The 17,548-nt window shown below is 46.4% G+C and overlaps 1 protein-coding gene across 1 annotated transcript in view; it reads right to left on the bottom strand.

The window, feature by feature from the left end:
- The window catches only part of LOC137571262 (cytochrome P450 2K6-like), a 113,842-nt gene that overhangs the window by 23,224 nt on the left and 73,070 nt on the right, over positions 1-17,548 (bottom strand). Inside the window, exons 7-8 of the mRNA XM_068280141.1 lie at positions 13,504-13,645; positions 8,358-8,542 (exon numbers count right to left, since the gene is read on the bottom strand). Of these exons, the coding sequence (XP_068136242.1) occupies positions 8,358-8,542; positions 13,504-13,645 (327 nt within the window). The remainder of the gene's footprint in view (positions 1-8,357; positions 8,543-13,503; positions 13,646-17,548) is intronic.

Raw genomic sequence — 17,548 nt, 5'->3', positions numbered from 1 at the left:
CCTCTCCCAGTCTGACTCCTCCCTGCGGGAGGTACTTACCCCAGCAGTATTCCTTACTGCCTTGTACCTGTCCTCCTGGTACTGTTCTCAAAGTATTACTGTTGCACCAAACACTCATATTGATACTGCAGATCACCAATAATCAGACCCTCTCTGTGTTACACCGATCGTTACAAAAAGGTTTTCGGCTACAGTAGGGTGCCCCTTTGTAGCCCATATTTTTTCGGCTACAAGGTTTTTGGCTACAGTAGGGCATGGGCTACAAGGTTTTTGATTCTGCTACAAAAGGACACCTTTTTATAGCTGAGATTTTTGATTTGGGGGTGCAGGGGGGGTTAGGATTAGGCATCATAAGGGGGGGGGGGTCTTAGGGTTAGGCACCACTTGGGGGGTCTTAGGGTTAGGCACCACTAGGGGAGTCATAGGGTTAGGCACCACCAGGGGAGTCTTAGGGTTAGGCACCACCAGGGAAGTCTTAGGGTTAGGCACCACCTGGGGGTCTAAGGGTTAGGCACCATCAGGGGAGTCTTAGGGTTAGGCACCACCAGGGGAGTCTTAGGGTTAGGCTAGGCACCACCTGCGGGGTCTTATGGTTGGGCACCATCAGGGGAGGGTTCTGTGTGTGAGTAGGGAGAAGTTAGGTCATAGTAATCACTTTTCTCAGCTATATCTAGAGCCCTTTTATAGCTCAACAAATTTTGCCTATAACAGCATCCTTTTTATAAACTAAAACTAGCTTTTTTGGCTACACCAGGAGCCCTTTGTAGCCAAATTTGGCATATATAGGCTACACCATACGCCCTTTGTAGCCAAATTTGCCTTATATCCACTACACCAGGCGCCCTTTGTAGCCAAATTTGGTATATATGGGCTACACCAAGCTCCCTTTGTAGCCAAATTTGACATATATGGGCTACACCAGGCGCCCTTTGTAGCCGAATTTGGAATATATGGGATACACCAGGCACCCTTTGTAGCCGAAGTTGGTGTATGGGCTACACCAGGCGCCCTTTTTGTACCCGAATTTGGCCTATATGAACTACACCAGGCACTCTTTTGTCCAGACGTCCTTTTCAAATAGATGCGATCGCTCTACTATTTCAACTTTCTGCTTGTGACAGGACGGGGCAGGAAGTGAAGGGAAGATGGAGTACGCTGGAAGAAATGACATTGCGGGGACCCGGGGAATTGTGCCAGCGGACCAGTAAGGTATTGCGGCTGACCAGGGGCACAGGGGTGGCGAACAGGCGGCAGCGGCAGTTCCACAGGTTGTGGTTTCAAAATCTGTTTGCAGTGTATGGACAGCCATTAGATCAGAGAGGGATATATCTGTTGGTCGATCTGGTGGTGATCGACCAGTGTATGGCTGCCTTTAGAACATGGATTACTGGAACGTGTCCTGTGGTCTGATGAGACCAAGATAAACTTATTTGGTTTGGATGGTGTGAAGCTTGTGTGGTGGCACCAGGTGTGGAGTACAAAGACAAGTGTGTCTAGCCTACAGTCAAGCATGGTTGTGAGAGTGTCATGGTCAGTGTTGCCAACCTTTAACGTTATTTTTACTGACAAATACCTAAAAATTTACTGACAAATTTTATTTATTGACAAAATCCCCAAAAATGGGCGTGGTCACGCAACAGAATGTGGGCGTGGTCATGGGTGGGGCCAAATATACATAATTTTAGTATTGCTGTAAAAGGTCTGCCAGGGAAGTTTGAGCTCTGCCATAGTGCCCCCCCCCCCCCCTTCCCCCAAAATACATGTAATCTTGCATCAACGTAATCTGGCAGAGGTTCTTCCAAAATACAGATAATATGGCAGTGGTTCCCAAAAAATAGATGTAATCTGGCAGCAGCGATTCCCCCAACATACACATAATCTGGCAGCAGATCCCCAAAATACATTTAATCTGACAGCAGTGGTTCCCCCAAAACAGGTAGCCCCAGGTCTATAGGTGTCCCCAGAATAGGTGGCCAGGGGTATAGATGTCCCCAGAACAGGTAGCCAGGGGGAGAGATGTCCCCAGAACAGGTAGCCAGGGATATATGTAGGCAGGGGTACAGGGCCGGTTCTAGACTGGCACATATGAGGGGGCAGTCAAATGGGTAGGGGGCAACATGTTCAAAGAAACTTTGCTTGCCGCATCGACAAAAGTGGGCATGGCAAGCAAATGCACATGAGAGACAGCGTTTCCCCACTAAATGCACATAAGAGACAGCGTTTCACCAGTAAATGCACATAAGAGACAGCCTTTCACCAGTAAATGCACATAAGAGACAGCCTTTCACCAGTAAATGCGTAATGACAGACAGCCTTTCACCAGTAAATGCACATAATAAGAGACAGCTTTTCACCAGTAAATGCACATAATAAGAGACAGCTTTTCACCAGTAAATGCACATAATAAGAGACAGCTTTTCACCAGTAAATACACATAATAAGAGACAGCTTTTCACCAGTAAATGCACATAAGAGACAGCTTTTCACCAGTAAATGCACATAATAAGAGACATCTTTTCACCACTAAATGCACATAATGGCAATCAGCCAGTGTCCTCAGTATATGTAGCCAGCAGATATATTTGCCCAGTACATGTAGCCAGAGGTATATGTCCCCAGTATATGTAGGCAGGGGTATATGTGCCCAGTATATGTAGCCAGAAGTATATGTCCCCAGCATATGTAGCCAGGGGTATATGTGCCCAGTATATGTAGCCAGAGGTATATGTCCCCAGCATATGTAGCCAGGGGTATATGTGCCCAGTATATGTAGCCAGGGGTATATGTAGCCAGGGGTATATGTAGGCAGGGGTATATGTCCCCAGTATATGTAGCCAGGGGTATATTTGCCCAGTATATGTAGGCAGGTGTATATGTCCCTAGTATATGTAGTCGGGTATATGTCCCCAGTATATGTAGGCAGGGTATATGTGCCCAGTATATGTAGCCACAGGTATATGTCCCAGTATATGTAGTCAGGGAGGGTTATATGTGCCCAGTATATGTAGCCAGAGGTATATGTGCCCAGTATATGTAGTCAGAGGTATATGTGCCCAGTATATGTAGTCAGGGGGTATATGTGCCCAGTATATGTAGCCAGGGGTATATGTGCCCAGTATATGTAACCAGGGGTATATGTGCCCAGTATATGTAGCCAGGGGTATATGTGCCCAGTATATGTAGCCAGGGGTATATGTGCCCAGTATATGTAGTCAGTAGTATATGTGCCCAGTATATGTAGCCAGGGGCATATGTGCCCAGTATATGTAGCCAGGGGTAATGTGCCCAGTATATGTAGTCGGGTATATGTCCCCAGTATATGTAGTCAGGGTTATATGTGCCCAGTATATGTAGCCAGAGGACCCGTGCCCAGTATATGTAGCCAGGGGGTATATGTGCCCAGTATATGTAGCCAGGGGGTATATGTGCCCAGTATATGTAGTCAGGGGGTATATGTGCCCAGTATATGTAGCCATGGGAAATGTGCCCAGTATATGTAGCCACAGGTATATGTCCCAGTATATGTAGTCAGGGAGGGTTATATGTGCCCAGTATATGTAGCCAGAGGTATATGTGCCCAGTATATGTAGCCAGAGGTATATGTGCCCAGTATATGTAGCCAGGGGTATATGTGCCCAGTATATGTAGCCAGGGGTATATGTGCCCAGTATATGTAGTCAGTAGTATATGTGCCCAGTAAAAAAAGCCAGGTGACCATCGGCAGCGGGCAGAAACTATCTTGCCTAGGGCACTATTTCATCTTCATATTTTTCTGCACACACCTCCAAGATGACCACTGCCTTGCTAACATTTCTATGAGTTGATGCAAATTTGGTTGCAATTTGTATGCTGATTGAAATCGGGCCAATCAAAATCAACTGCAAATGCATTTGTTTGGTTAGTTTCCAATCTGCAAACAAATTTGCTTCATTTGCTACGAACTTATGCCTGCTAACTGGCAATGATGAGAGCTCCACTCGTCCTGCCCTGAGCCCGTAGCGCTCACTGTGCTACTCTGATAAGGCGTATTAACTTTGATAAGGCGTATTAACTTTGATAAGGCGTGTTAACTTTCGTAAGGCGTGTTATCTCTGATAAGGCGAGTTAACGGCTGTGCTATGCATTAGCACGGTTTGGTGAATCAACCCCCAAGTGTTCAAGACAAAAGCACAGTGTGACATGGCGCAGGACTGACGAGTATCTAGTGGCGTAGCTAAGGAGCTTTGGGGCCCAGTGCAAGTTTTACACTGACCCCCGCCCCCCCCCCCCCCCCCCCCCCAGCACTCTAAACATACAAATGATACAGCTTGTTAACGATAGTTAACATTCACAGCATCTATAGAAGTGATTGTTACAAGCACAGGACCAATAAAGAGCTAATACTGCACTTGAGGGAGGGCCCTACGGGGCCCCTTTGAACTAAGGGCCCCGGTGCAAGACCTCTGCATCCCCTATTGCTACGCCACTGCGGGTATCCCAGTGACGTAATGCAACATACTGCAGTAGGTATTTTAGACATTTTTCTTCCCCAATACACTAAGATTTTATCACATGAGATAATTTACTGAAAAACATGGCATCAATTGAGTAAAAGCATTTTCGGTAAACACTGGAAGTCTAACCATCTGTGGAGTAGATCTCTGTGTTCTGCTATGTGATGTTCACACACTTAAAAGACATCCGAGATGAAAATAAACTGATGAAAAAAAAATTGTATCCATCCTCCTTCATTGAAGTATGCCAGAGCTCAAATCTATGAATTATTGACCCTTTTTATCTCTTTCCTGCTCTCAGAAGCCATTTACTGACAGGAAAGTGTTTAATGACTGTAATTACTTATCAGTGAGGGTTATGCTATAGTCCAACCCGGTCCCGACCCGGATAGAAACTGTCACTTGCATACTTGATGTTTACCTCTTTTAGGCAGAGAAAAAAAAAAAAGAACACAGCCTAGTTATTTGTGTGCTTGGTACTATACATATACATGTCTATCTCAGCATTTCACATGTCACCTCGGTTGTCTGATGTTTAACTTTTTCAGACAGAGAAAGAAAACAAAAACCACAGAATAGCTATTTGTGTGCTTGGCACTGTACATACACATGTCTATCTCATTGTGTCACCTCGGTTGTCCTTTAAGTGTTTTGACAGCAGTACAATAGTAAGGGGCATCCCTGGCATCCCTTTACATCTGCATGCCCCCTTATAGCCCCCCTGAATTGTCTTTCTCAACATTTTTAAAGCTGTGCGGGGGGGGGGGGGGGGGGGGGGTGTCAAGATTACTTGTCTGACGTCTTCTTAGGTATGTCCCTCGGCGCCTCCCACAATGTCTGTGTATTGGTGAGTGGTGGTATGCAAGAGGGCTGGAGACTATCATAGAGGAAGCGGCCGTCAGCTCAGAAGGTAACACAAGTGGCAGCCATGGGGTGGAGGGGAAGGGACGCCGGCTGAGATGCTGCTCCAGCGCCCATTCCGTCTGACGCGAATGCGTCACTTAGCGTCATGGGCAGAATGGCGCTGAAGCCAGTGTCTCCTTAAAAGAATGTTTTAGGTACTGATTTGTTTTAATATATTGCTGCTGATTAACCAGCTGTCTTTCTATAAGAAGCAACTTTTCTGTAATCTTCATGCATGCAAAGAAGAACAGAATTCATCACAGCACCATCCTTTCTGCAAATATATTTTGTATCTATATATATAATAGACTAAGTGCCTCAACCTTCAAACAAGAAGAAGAAGTACTTTGCATGAGAAAATGTATGCGTGATCAAACACCAAGTTTAAGGCCTCTTTTCCACGGACTGTTGAGCTGTGTGCTCAGCAAGCAGTTACCAGGCAGCAGTGAGCAGATACCAGGCAGCAACAAGCAGTTACCAGGCAGCAGCAAGCAGTTATCAGGCAGCAGTGAGCAGATACCAGGCAGCAACAAGCAGTTACCAGGCAGCAGCAAGCAGTTACCAGGCAGCAGTGAGCAGATATCAGGCAGCAGCGAGCAGTTACCAGGCAGCAGTGAGCAGATACCAGGCAGCAACAAGCAGTTACCAGGCAGCAACAAGCAGTTACCAGGCAGCAGCGAGCAGATACCAGGCAGCAGCGAGCAGATACCAGGCAGCAGCAAGCAGTTACCAGGCAGCAGCAAGCAGTTACCAGGCAGCAGCAAGCAGTTACCAGGCAGCAGTGAGCAGTTACCAGGCAGCAGTGAGCACCTGTGAGAGTTTGAGAGCCATTTTACTGCCTATTCACAGTCCATGGAAAAGAGGCCTTACCCTAGCAAGTCTGACATTGCAAATCTGGCCTAATTGGCTATTCATGAGGCAATGCTCATGCAAATGCATGCACAAACCAATACCACAAAGCAGTCACCCTGCTACATGCTACATTAGCACTATCCGGCTTAGTGCACACCAGAGCGGTTCGGCAGCGTTTTGCGATCCACTTGCGGCTGCGGATACGCTTGGGTAATGTATTTCAATGGGCTGGTGCACACCAGAGCGGGAGGCGTTTTGCTGAAACGCATACTCCCGAGGTGAGGCATTTTTTGGATTGCGTAGGCGTTTCTGCCTCCAATGTAAAGTATAGGAAAAACGCAAACCGCTCTGAAAAACGGCAGTTCAGAGCGGTTTTGCAGGCGTTTTTGTTACAGAAGCTGTTCAGTAACAGCTTTACTGTAACAATATATGAAATCTACTACACCAAAAACGCTTTACAAAACCGCAAAATGCTAGGTGAAATGCTACAGAAAAATAAGAAAAAGCGTTTCAAAATCTGCTAGCATTTTGCGGATCTGCTAGCAGTTTTTGGTGTGCTCCAGGCCTCCAGGAGCGCCACGGGGAGGATTCCCAATGCCCCCTTTTTATACAACTGGGGGGACCGCAGGGTCCCAGGCTCTCTCACTGCCTGGAAACCACAGCGGCACCCCGGAGGGGGAGGCTGGGTGGCATGGACGACCCCCCCCCCCAAGCGTGGCCAGCGTCGGGGAGAGCCGTCCGCACCCACCTCCCAATATTAAAAACAGGCACTTACCTTAACGTCCATTGCGTTCTGCTACATGCGCATTAATTTGGGGGCACCACATGAGAAAGGAGAGAAGCATGGGTCACCCCGAGCTTTACAGCTCAGGGCTGGCTCACATACAGCACTCCAGGGGGGGGGGGGGGGGGGGGGGGGGGAGGACAGGCGCAGACAACTCACTCCAGGGCTCACACCACCGGAGCAAGCCATCCACCACCTGCCTCCAAAGGATACAAACTGCACAAAATGCTTTCCATGAGAAAATTAATGCGCATGTAGCAGAACCCAATGGACTTTAAGGTAAGTGGCTGTTTTTAATATTAGGAGGTGGGTGCAGACGGCTCTCCCCAGCGCTGGCCACGCTTGGGGGGGGGGGGGCGGCTGCGCCACCCAGCCTCCCACTCCGGGGTGCCGCTGTGGTTCCCAGGCAGCGAGAGAGCACTTTGCAGTATTGGTTTCTTGACCCTGCATAGTTTGGCATGCGAAAGCAAATGCATATTTGCATGAGCATTGCCTCATGAATAGCCAATTAGGCCAGATTTGGAAAGCCAGACTTGCTAGGGTTAAACTTGGTGTTTGAGCACGCAAAATTTTTCTCATGGAAAGCATTTTTTGCAGTTGTATCCTTTGGAGGCAGGTGGTGGATGGCTTGCTCTGGTGGTGTAAGCCCTGGAGTGAGTTGTCTGCGCCTGTCCTCCCCCCACCCCGGAGTGCTGTATGTGAGCCAGCCCTGAGCTCTAAAGCTCGGGGTGACCCATACTTCACTCCTTTCTCATGTGGTGCCCCCAAGTTAATGTGCATGTTGCAGAACGCAATAGACGTTAAGGTAAGTGCCTGTTTTTAATATTGGGAGGTGGGTGCGGATGGCTCTCCCCGGCGCTGACCACACTTGGGGGGGGGGGGTGCAGCTGCACCACCCAGCCTCCCCCTCCGGGGTGCCGCTGTGGTTCCCAGGCAGTAAGAGAGCCTGGGACCCTGCGGTCCCCCCGGTTGTATGGGGGCATTCGGAATCCTCCCCTTGGCGCTCCTGGATAGTGCTAATGTAGCATGAACTAATTCCCGCAGGGCGATCGCTTTGCGGTATCGGTTTTTGGACCCTGCATAGTTTGGCATGCGAAAGCAAATGCATATTTGCATGAGCATTGCCTCATGAATAGCCAATTAGGCCGGATTTGCAAAGCCTGACTTGCTAGGGTTAAACTTGGTGTTTGAGCACGCATACATTTTCTCATGGAAAGCCTACTTCTTCTTCTTGCTTCAAGGTTGAGGCACGTACTCTATTAGATAGATAGATGCGGCGTATGCTACGACGCGGGTTGGCTAGTATTACATAATGAAATACTTACTTTGGGTATAAAGTATCCCTTCACTGTCACATCTTCAGTAGTGCAGTGTGGAACACTCATTGGAACAAGGTCGGCAAACCTTTGAATCTCATGGATGACGGCATCAGTGTAGGGCATTTGTTTCTTATGAGCTAAACAAGGCTCTCCTGAGCCAATGACTTTTTCAATTTCATTCTGAACATTTTCTGTTAGAGAGAAAAAGGGAATAAAGTTTACCTGTTAGCGTTAAAGGATAACAAAGCTGGAATAAGCTAGAGAAACGAGGGGAGCAGGCATATACTGTGACCTGACCTAATGTCTACCGCTCCCCTCCCGCCCCCCGTTTTCCTTTCTGCCTCTGCTATCTACCTAAATGCCCCTCCGGCAGCCTCATCCGGGTTGCTAAAGTCAGGCACTGCTGCGCAGGCGCTGGTGCCTGTGACCGGGAGCCCTCTGCACATGCTTATGATGTCATGTGCATGTCATACAAGATAAGACAAATAATGTCCGATTCACGTTTCGATGGATCGTTAAGTCGATTTGCCATACTTTACATGGCAATCGACCTAAAAAATCATCAAAATGCGTTCAGAAATGCTCTGAAATAATCGAATTGATGCATATCGACGGACGCATTCGACGCGGAAACGCATGGTGTGTATCCATCATCAGCCTGTCCTAAACACTGGCATGGATTTGGCACTCGAGGACTGGAGTTCAACACTAGAGATGGGCCGAACGGTTGGCCGGCGAACGGTTCCAGGCGAACTTTGGGGGTTCGCGTTCGCCTGCATCAGGCGAACTTTTGCGGAAGTTCGATTCGCCCCATAATGCTGTATTGAGCAAAATTTTTAGCCTCCATTTCACTGTCAGCAGACATGTTATTGTCAAACACACTGCTTTCAGTGCTAGAGAATCCGCCCACCCTCCCTTCAAGCTAGGTCCTTTATACCATTTGACTCAGTTGTCTGGCTACACTAATTAGTTATGGGACAGCTGCTACACACTCTGCTAGGGAGATTTTAATTGGCCAGCCTCCCTTCCTCCCTTCCTCCCTCCAGAGGGTCTCTTCTTCCAGGAAATTATACTATTTTAAAAACCAGTATACATCATACCATAGCTGGGGATACATACATGAGTATACATCATACCATAGCTGGGAATCGAACCAAGTTCTCACTGTGTGGTGGGCACATCACCCTAAGCACTGTACCACTACAGAAGTAAGTGAAGCTAGCCTAAAATTTTACATTTATGCTCAATGCAATAGAACCATTAGGTTGCTTAAAGGAGAACTGTAGTGAGAGGTATATGGAGGCTGCCATATTGATTTCCTTTTAAGCTATACCAGTTTCCTGGCAGCCCTGCTGATCTATTTGGCTGCAGTAATAATAATAATCCAAACATTTGTATAGTGCTTTTCTCCTGTCAGACTCAAAGCGCTCAAGAGCTGCAAGCCACAGGGACGCGCTCAAGAGGCCACCCTGCAGTGTTAGGGAGTCTTGCCTTGAACTCCTTACTGAATAGGTACTTGACCTAGCCAGGATTCAAACCCTGGTCTCCCATGTCGAAGGCAGAGCCCTTAACCAGTACACTATCCAGCCACTGTAGTGTGAATCACACCAGAAACAAGCATGCAGCTAATCTTGTCAGATCTTACAAAAATGTCAAACACCAGATCTGTTGCATGCTTGTTCAGGGTCTAGGGCTAACAGTATTGGAGACAGAGGATCTGCAGGATAGCCAGGTAACTGGTATTGCTTAAAAGGAAATCAATATGGTAGCCTCCATATACCTTTCACTACAGTTCTCCTTTAAGCAACCTAATGGTTCTATTGCATTGAGCATAAATGTTAAATTTTAGGCTACCTTCACTTACTTCTGTAGTGGTACAGTGCTTAGGGTGATGTGCCCACAACACAGTGAGATCTGGGTTCGATTCCCAGCTATGGTATGATCTGGTGTTTGACATAAGATCTGACAAGATTAGCTGCATGCTTGTTTCTGGTGTGATTCACACTACTGCAGCCAAATAGATCAGCAGGGCTGCCAGGCAACTGGTATAGCTTAAAAGGAAATCAATATGGCAGCCTCCATATACCTCTCACTACAGTTCTCCTTTAAGCAACCTAATGGTTCTATTGCATTGAGCATAAATGTTAAATTTTAGGCTAGCTTCACTTACTTCTGTAGTGGTACAGTGCTTAGGGTGACGTGCCCACCACACAGTGAGATCTGGGTTCGATTCCCAGCTATGGTATGATCTGGTGTTTGACATTTTTGTAAGATCTGACAAGATTAGCTGCATGCTTGTTTCTGGTGTGATTCACACTACTGCAGCCAAATAGATCAGCAGGGCTGCCAGGCAACTGGTATAGCTTAAAAGGAAATCAATATGGCAGCCTCCATATACCTCTCACTACAGTTCTCCTTTAAGCAACCTAATGGTTCTATTGCATTGAGCATAAATGTTAAATTTTAGGCTAGCTTCACTTACTTCTGTAGTGGTACAGTGCTTAGGGTGACATGCCCACCACACAGTGAGATCTGGGTTCAATTCCCAGCTATGGTATGATGTATACTCATGTATGTATCCCCAGCTATGGTATGATGTATACTCATGTATGTATTCCCAGCTATGGTATGATGTATACTGGTTTTTAAAATAGTATAATTCCCTGGAAGAAGAGACCCTCTTCCCTCCGGTAGAAGGGAGGAGGGAATAGGTAGAAGGGGAGGAGGGGAGGAGGGAGGCCAATTAAAATCTCCCTAGCAGAGTGTGTAGCAGCTGTCCCATAACTAATTAGTGTAGGCAGGCAAATGGTATAAAGGACCTTGCTTGGAGGAGGGAGGGTGGGAGGGTCCTCCAGCAGTGATGTGTCTTTCACTCAATTAGGTGTGGCTCCAGGTATTAGGAGCTTTTGAAACATGTTTTCTATCATTTTTCCAGTTGATAGAATTTTTTTAAACTTTCAAAGTTCGCCTCCCCATTGAAGTCTATTGCGGTTCGCGAACTTTTTCGCGAACCGAACCTTTCGCGGAAGTTCGCGAACAGGGTTCGCGAACCTAAAATCAGAGGTTCGGCCCAACTGTGATCTTAGGTGTGCATGTATCTTTGCTTATCATATTTTAACTTTCTCCTCAACATTAAAAGGATAAATAATTCTGGGTGAATTGTATTTGAAGAGGAGAGAATAGTGTTAACTTCATTCTCCAAAACAGGCCTTCAAATACTAAATTTGTTAGTAAAAACTCCACTTCAGAAGGGCATATTGAGAGGTCATTCTAAAGAAAAGGCGGAGTAGGTGTCATGTGACTGAATGTGAGCTCCTGTAAGTTAGCCCAGAATGCTTTAACAATGCTAAAAGTAAGCTTTAAAGGACATCCAAGGTGAAAATAAACTGATGAGAAAAGCAATTGTATCTATCATCCTTCTCCTAAAAATGACTTTTTTTTAGATATCTCACAGTTTTATTTTATATTTAAATCTAGTTTTTAAAGAGAATGTGTACTATGAAAATCTTACCTAAATAAAGGTACCAGCCTGTTTGTTTTCTTCCCCTAACCCCCTCTGTGACATTTTCACCACACCCCGCTGCTTTCCTGTTAATAAAATCACTGTTTTATTCATTGTTTGTGTAAACAATGAAGATGGCCGCCAAACAGGAAATACATCATCAGAGCAGGTGCCCGTCTGCAGTGGCTCCTCTCAAACGTGACTTGACTGCTGGAATGTTTCTCCCACTTGTTGCCTTAGCTACTTGTCTGGGCTTTGAACTGATCTTTCTGCACTCACAGCTGTTCACAAGGTCACAGACAGGCTGGCTGTGAGCAGAGACCTTGTCTGTGACTCATACACTCACAGCGCACACGCAGAGCCTGCAGGGGGTGTGAAGGGTGTGTGCATAACTTCTCCCTATCACAGCAGAGGCAGTGCACTTCTCTCTGGCTCGACAAGGCTTGACAAAGAAAAGAAGATTAGATATATTAGAGACAGTGCAACTAGAAAAGGCTGCAGTAATCCAGAGCACATTAGAACAGGTATAGGAACTTTTAGGACTCAAGAAATAAGGCTGAAAATGTTGTTACAGAGTCTCTTTAAGTTTTTACTGTTTCATTGTCTCTGCTCAATGACACCTTCATTAAAGTATGCTAGAGTTTAAATCTATGAATTATTGACCCTTTTTATCTCGTTCCTGCTTCAGGAAACCATTTACTGACAGGAAAGTGTTTTATGGCTGTAATTACTTATCAGTGAGGGTTATGCTGTAGTCTGACCCGGTCCCGGCCCGGATAGAAACTGTCACTTGCATACTTGATGTTTACCTCTTTTAGGCAGAGAAAAAAAAAAGAACACAGCCTAGTTATTTGTGTGCTTGGTACTATACATACACATGTCTATCTCATCATTTCACATGTCACCTCGGTTGTCCTTTAAACTTACAGGCTCCTAGTCAAACTGAAAAATGTGCACAAATACTGAAAGCACCCCTCGCAGATAGATATTTTACAATCTTCTATTTAAAACTACTGCAATAAAATATTTACCACAATCAGGTATTTATTTATGAAAAAAAAACGGCATCTATGATTAAAGGGACACTTAAGGCTAGTAAAAAAATGAGTTTTACTCACTTGGGGCTTCCACCAGCCCCCTGCAGCTGTTCGGTGCCCATGCAGTTTCACTCGGATCGTCCTGTCCCCGCCAGCAGGTACATCCGTTTTCCGTGACAGGCCACAACAGGCCTGGGAACGCGAGTGATTCTTCGCGTTCCTGGCTGCTATAGCAGTATAGAGAGCACTACTATTGCAGCCAGAAAAGCAAAGAATCACTCGCGTTCCCAGGCTTGTCAGTGCCTGTCGCTGAAAACGGAAGTAGGGGCCAGGAGAATCGGAGCGAGACTACATGGGCACCGGACAGCTGCAGGGGGTTGGAGGAAGCCCCAGGTGAGTAAAACTCCTTTTTTTTACTAGCCTTAAGTGACCCTTTATGGACCCTGGCTGTCCGAAAACAGCTGAGGCTAATTGCTTGTGTTTTGGCTGTATATATATTGAGTAAAGTTTTGGCTCATTGGGTTGGTGCAGATCCCTCTCCTGCTTCTTGGTAACCTCGATAACTAGGATGACTGAGATAGTGAACAATGCTAAAAATAAACAGCATACTTACTCTGGATTTCTGGGTATTTCATCATTAATAAAAGGCCCCACCGGAGGGTGGTTGAGGTTGTCTCCATCCCAGCAGCAAATAAGTCTGTTACAAGAGATGTTAAGTTCTCATCATGGAAATATAACTCAGGATTTGGCTTCTCCTGAAATTGACACAACATACAATAATCACCATAGGCTGAACAACAAACACAGCTGTCTTATCAGCTGGAGAATCTCATTCAAACATAAACATTCTAACACGGGTATTAAAGGGGACCTGAGGTGAGAGGGATATGGAGGCTGACATATTAATTTAATTTTAAATATTGTGCATTGCCTGGCAGCCCTGCTGATCCACTACCTCTAATACTTTAAGCCATAGACCCTCAATAAGCATATGCAGATCAGATGTCTATGACAAATCTGACAAAATTAGCTGCATGCTTGTTTCAGGTGTGTGATTTAGACCCTACTGACCAGAAAGAGCATCAGGACTGCCAGGCAACTGGTATTGTTTAAAAGGCAATACATATGTCAGCTTCTATAAATCTCACACCTCTGGTTCTTTTTTAAATGGTGCTTCAGAGGACCACAGGATTACACCCACCTAGTGACCAGGCTATTAGGCGGTTGGGAAGGTATTACAATTGTCTTTAAAATTGTATCTGTAGTACAACATGTGACCAAACTACGAATAAAGACACCTCACACTGTTTGCAAGGACAAGGCTACTTCCAGTAGTTCCGCCCATATCCTGACGAAGCTGACTAGGACAGCGAAATGCATAGGTTGGCAGAGCCTTCACACAAGCTCAGAACATAGTTCAACTCATCACTGGAACCAGCTGCAAGGATTATTCCGCCCTCACCCTGACGAAGCTGACTAGGACAGCATAATGCGTAGGTTGGCAGAGTCTTCACACAAGCTGGGAACCTAGCTCAACTCATCACTGGAGCCAGCTGCAAGCATTACGTGAGTGATCCCTGCCTGAGACATACCACTCAAGCAGTATAGTCTATATGGCCTGAAGGTACGGTTGAGTAGGTGTAACGATTATGGAATTCTCTCCGTGACACGCTGACACGGTGGAAATCCTCCACAAGCGTATAATTTGCGGGAACCCAGCAAAAGGTGCAATGCACCTGTAGAGGGAAATTCCTGTCGACGGGGGGAGCTGTGGAGTGCAGAGGAACAGCTCCTCTGCCCTGCCACACACGCCAGACAGGAATTGCACAAGGGGAAGAAACGCAGGGCAAGATAGCCCTGAAAGAGAGTGAGCAAAGGGACAGATTGTTTGTGTGTGCACCAAACTAGTCGCCAACCCGCGACGGTGCATACACAACAGCAGATATGAAGTAGGAACGCAATCGTGGGAGAGGCGATTGCCAGAGGTGACACAAGGCTACAGCAAGGCAGAGCACGAGAGTAGCAAAGGCACAGCAAATAATACAATGAGGAGATAAGGAAAATAACAAACACTAGCTAAACGCGAACACCGCACTCATTCGCAACAGCGTGATAAGCACAACAGAGACAAGCACGCCTAACTAACCCCCGAAACATGAAACAGAGGACGCGAGCACTTGCTTAACGTTACCTCACCGAGCCTCCAGCAAGCGTTCATAGCAGACAAGACAGACACACGAAAACATGAACAAGTGAGAGATAGGATCCACAGCACTAGCGAAAGAGGCTAGTGCAATCCAGGAAGACAGATCAGAAGGGGTTACCAGTAACAACCGCTGTTCCGGTTAGCACCCAGACACACAGAACGATTTCCTGTCGACCACCGCTGGGACAGGACAATCGCAACAGACAAACAAAACAGATATGCAATCCTAACTGCACTAGGGAAACTGCCTAGTGCAGTTCCAGGAATACTCTAGGCTAATCTTCAACAAAGAGCAAGGCTGACATTCCAGGCGAGTGTTACACAGGATCTAACTCTTATGACCAGCCACTTACTGTGGGAAACATAGCTCTTTATAGAGCAAGCCCACAAAGGATGTGGCTAGGCAATCTGCATGACAAACGTATGCAAATTCCTCAGCAGCAAGCTGCACAACTGACAAAAGGTCTCTCTTCCAGAGACCTGCAGAATGCAGACCTGAACAGTGGTCAAAAGGCTGCCTGTCTGTGCAGGCAGCCACGCGGATCCTCACAGTACCCCCCCCTCTAGGGTCGGATTCCAGACGACCCTCCAACCTGATACTTGCAAAAAACTCTAACTGAAGACTCACGAAGGTCAGGACAGCCCGACAAGGCCCAATTCCAGAGTCAGTCCAGCCGAAACCGACCTCATCGGAAGCAAACGCCACCGAAACATATCCATCAGTACTACCATTCTCAGTATAACACCCATCAGGATTGTGAAGAACAGAGAAGAAGCCATCGACACCCTCCAGACAATACCCACCACCTTCCAAGGAGCGTCCGAAAATACCAAACCTGCCACAATACCTGTTCGAAGTGTCCCTTACAACACAAAAGCCACTGTTGATCTCATCCAGGGTACCAAGCAAAATTTCTCCCGGAATCTCCCAGAACCTTCTGAAGCTCCACAGAGATCCCACGAGGGCAGAACAATCACCAGGCTCACATGAAGAACTATCAAGCCCTCCCATGGAACCAATGACTATTCTGGATTCATAATTACAAGGACACCCATCAAGATCAAGACTCTCAGGGACCACTTCTGGGCATGCAAGCAGGCAGGCCATATCAGAGCATGTCTCCACCGAGGAAGCATCTGAGCATGCTGGTAACCGAGGCACACTTGGGCTTTCTGGGTCACAGAGCACATTGGGGTACACCAGCACAGGAGAAACCTCAGAACATGTCGGGGAACTGCCAACCTCAGAGTCCGGCATGACAGGACCAAAACCAGTACCGGGCAGAGAATCATCATGAGCAGTGGTCTCAAGCACAGGTCTTTCAAAAGAAGGCTTGGACTCAAACCTAGAAATCTCTGTGACAATAGTAACATCATTGACTACATATGAGTGAAGCTCCACCAGAGCTGCAAAGGTAGTCAGCACAACAGCAATGCCTACTGAAGTGGGCAGCACCTCAGAAGGACTTGGGGGCCAGGAGGCATCTCCTACAAGTTCTGGACCCTTTGGGAGGAACTCGGAGGTCTCCAGGACATCAGACAAGACCTCAGGAACATCATTTTTTAAGTTTTCTTAGAAGGATTCTGAACTATCCATGTTTCGCTAGTGGGCGAAAAGGGCGCCGCCATATACTCTAATGCAATTATCAATAATACGGCGCGAAAAGCAGAAAAAAGGGCGCCTGATAAATAGTGTTAACAACATAAGCACATTACAGTTTTTGAAGTATGTTATCATTTTAGAAGCTTGTAACATTATACTTTTTGTCATATTGTTTTTTTTGTATGTACAGACTTTACGGTATCAAAGACATTATCGTTTCTATGTGTAAAAGGGTGTTTCTGCAAGGGGAGTGGTTAGGGTTAGGCACCACCAGGGGGAGTGGTTAGCATTAGGTACCACCCGGGGGGTTAGGCAACACCAGGGGGGGGTTAGGGTTAGGCACCACCGGGGGGATCGTTAGGTTTAGGCACCACCAGGAGAGTGGTTAGTTTTAGGCACCACCAGGGGATGTTCTGTGTGAGAGTAGGGTTAGGTTAAGCTATTGTTGAATTACATTACAATCTTTAACATTAATATATTCTCGTTATCAACTCCTGTCTTTTTTTAAATTGTATTTATCATTAACCAATTTCGTTAACAATGTTCATCGTTATTGAGATTTCATCATCCACCAGCGCCGTTTCGTTATCCAGCCGGGCCCTTTCTTCCTGGTTCCCTTTTTTCATGAACGCCTTTAGCTGCCTCGCTTATTGGCTGAACTGCCTGGTTTCCCAAGTTATATTCTACAAAGCTGTAAGTGGAATTGGCCCAAAATCAGACATTTCTATGGACCACCATGTATTTAACATAGATCCAGAGGCTGTTAGAGGTTGTTAATGATATAAGCACCAACTATCACATCCTTGAACTTGAGCACTTAAATCAATCATCAGGCAATATATAAAAAAT

Source organism: Hyperolius riggenbachi, chromosome 4 (assembly GCF_040937935.1).
Source record: "Hyperolius riggenbachi isolate aHypRig1 chromosome 4, aHypRig1.pri, whole genome shotgun sequence".
Taxonomy (NCBI): Eukaryota; Metazoa; Chordata; class Amphibia; order Anura; family Hyperoliidae; genus Hyperolius; species Hyperolius riggenbachi.
This window is presented reverse-complemented; position numbering and strand designations above follow the sequence as displayed.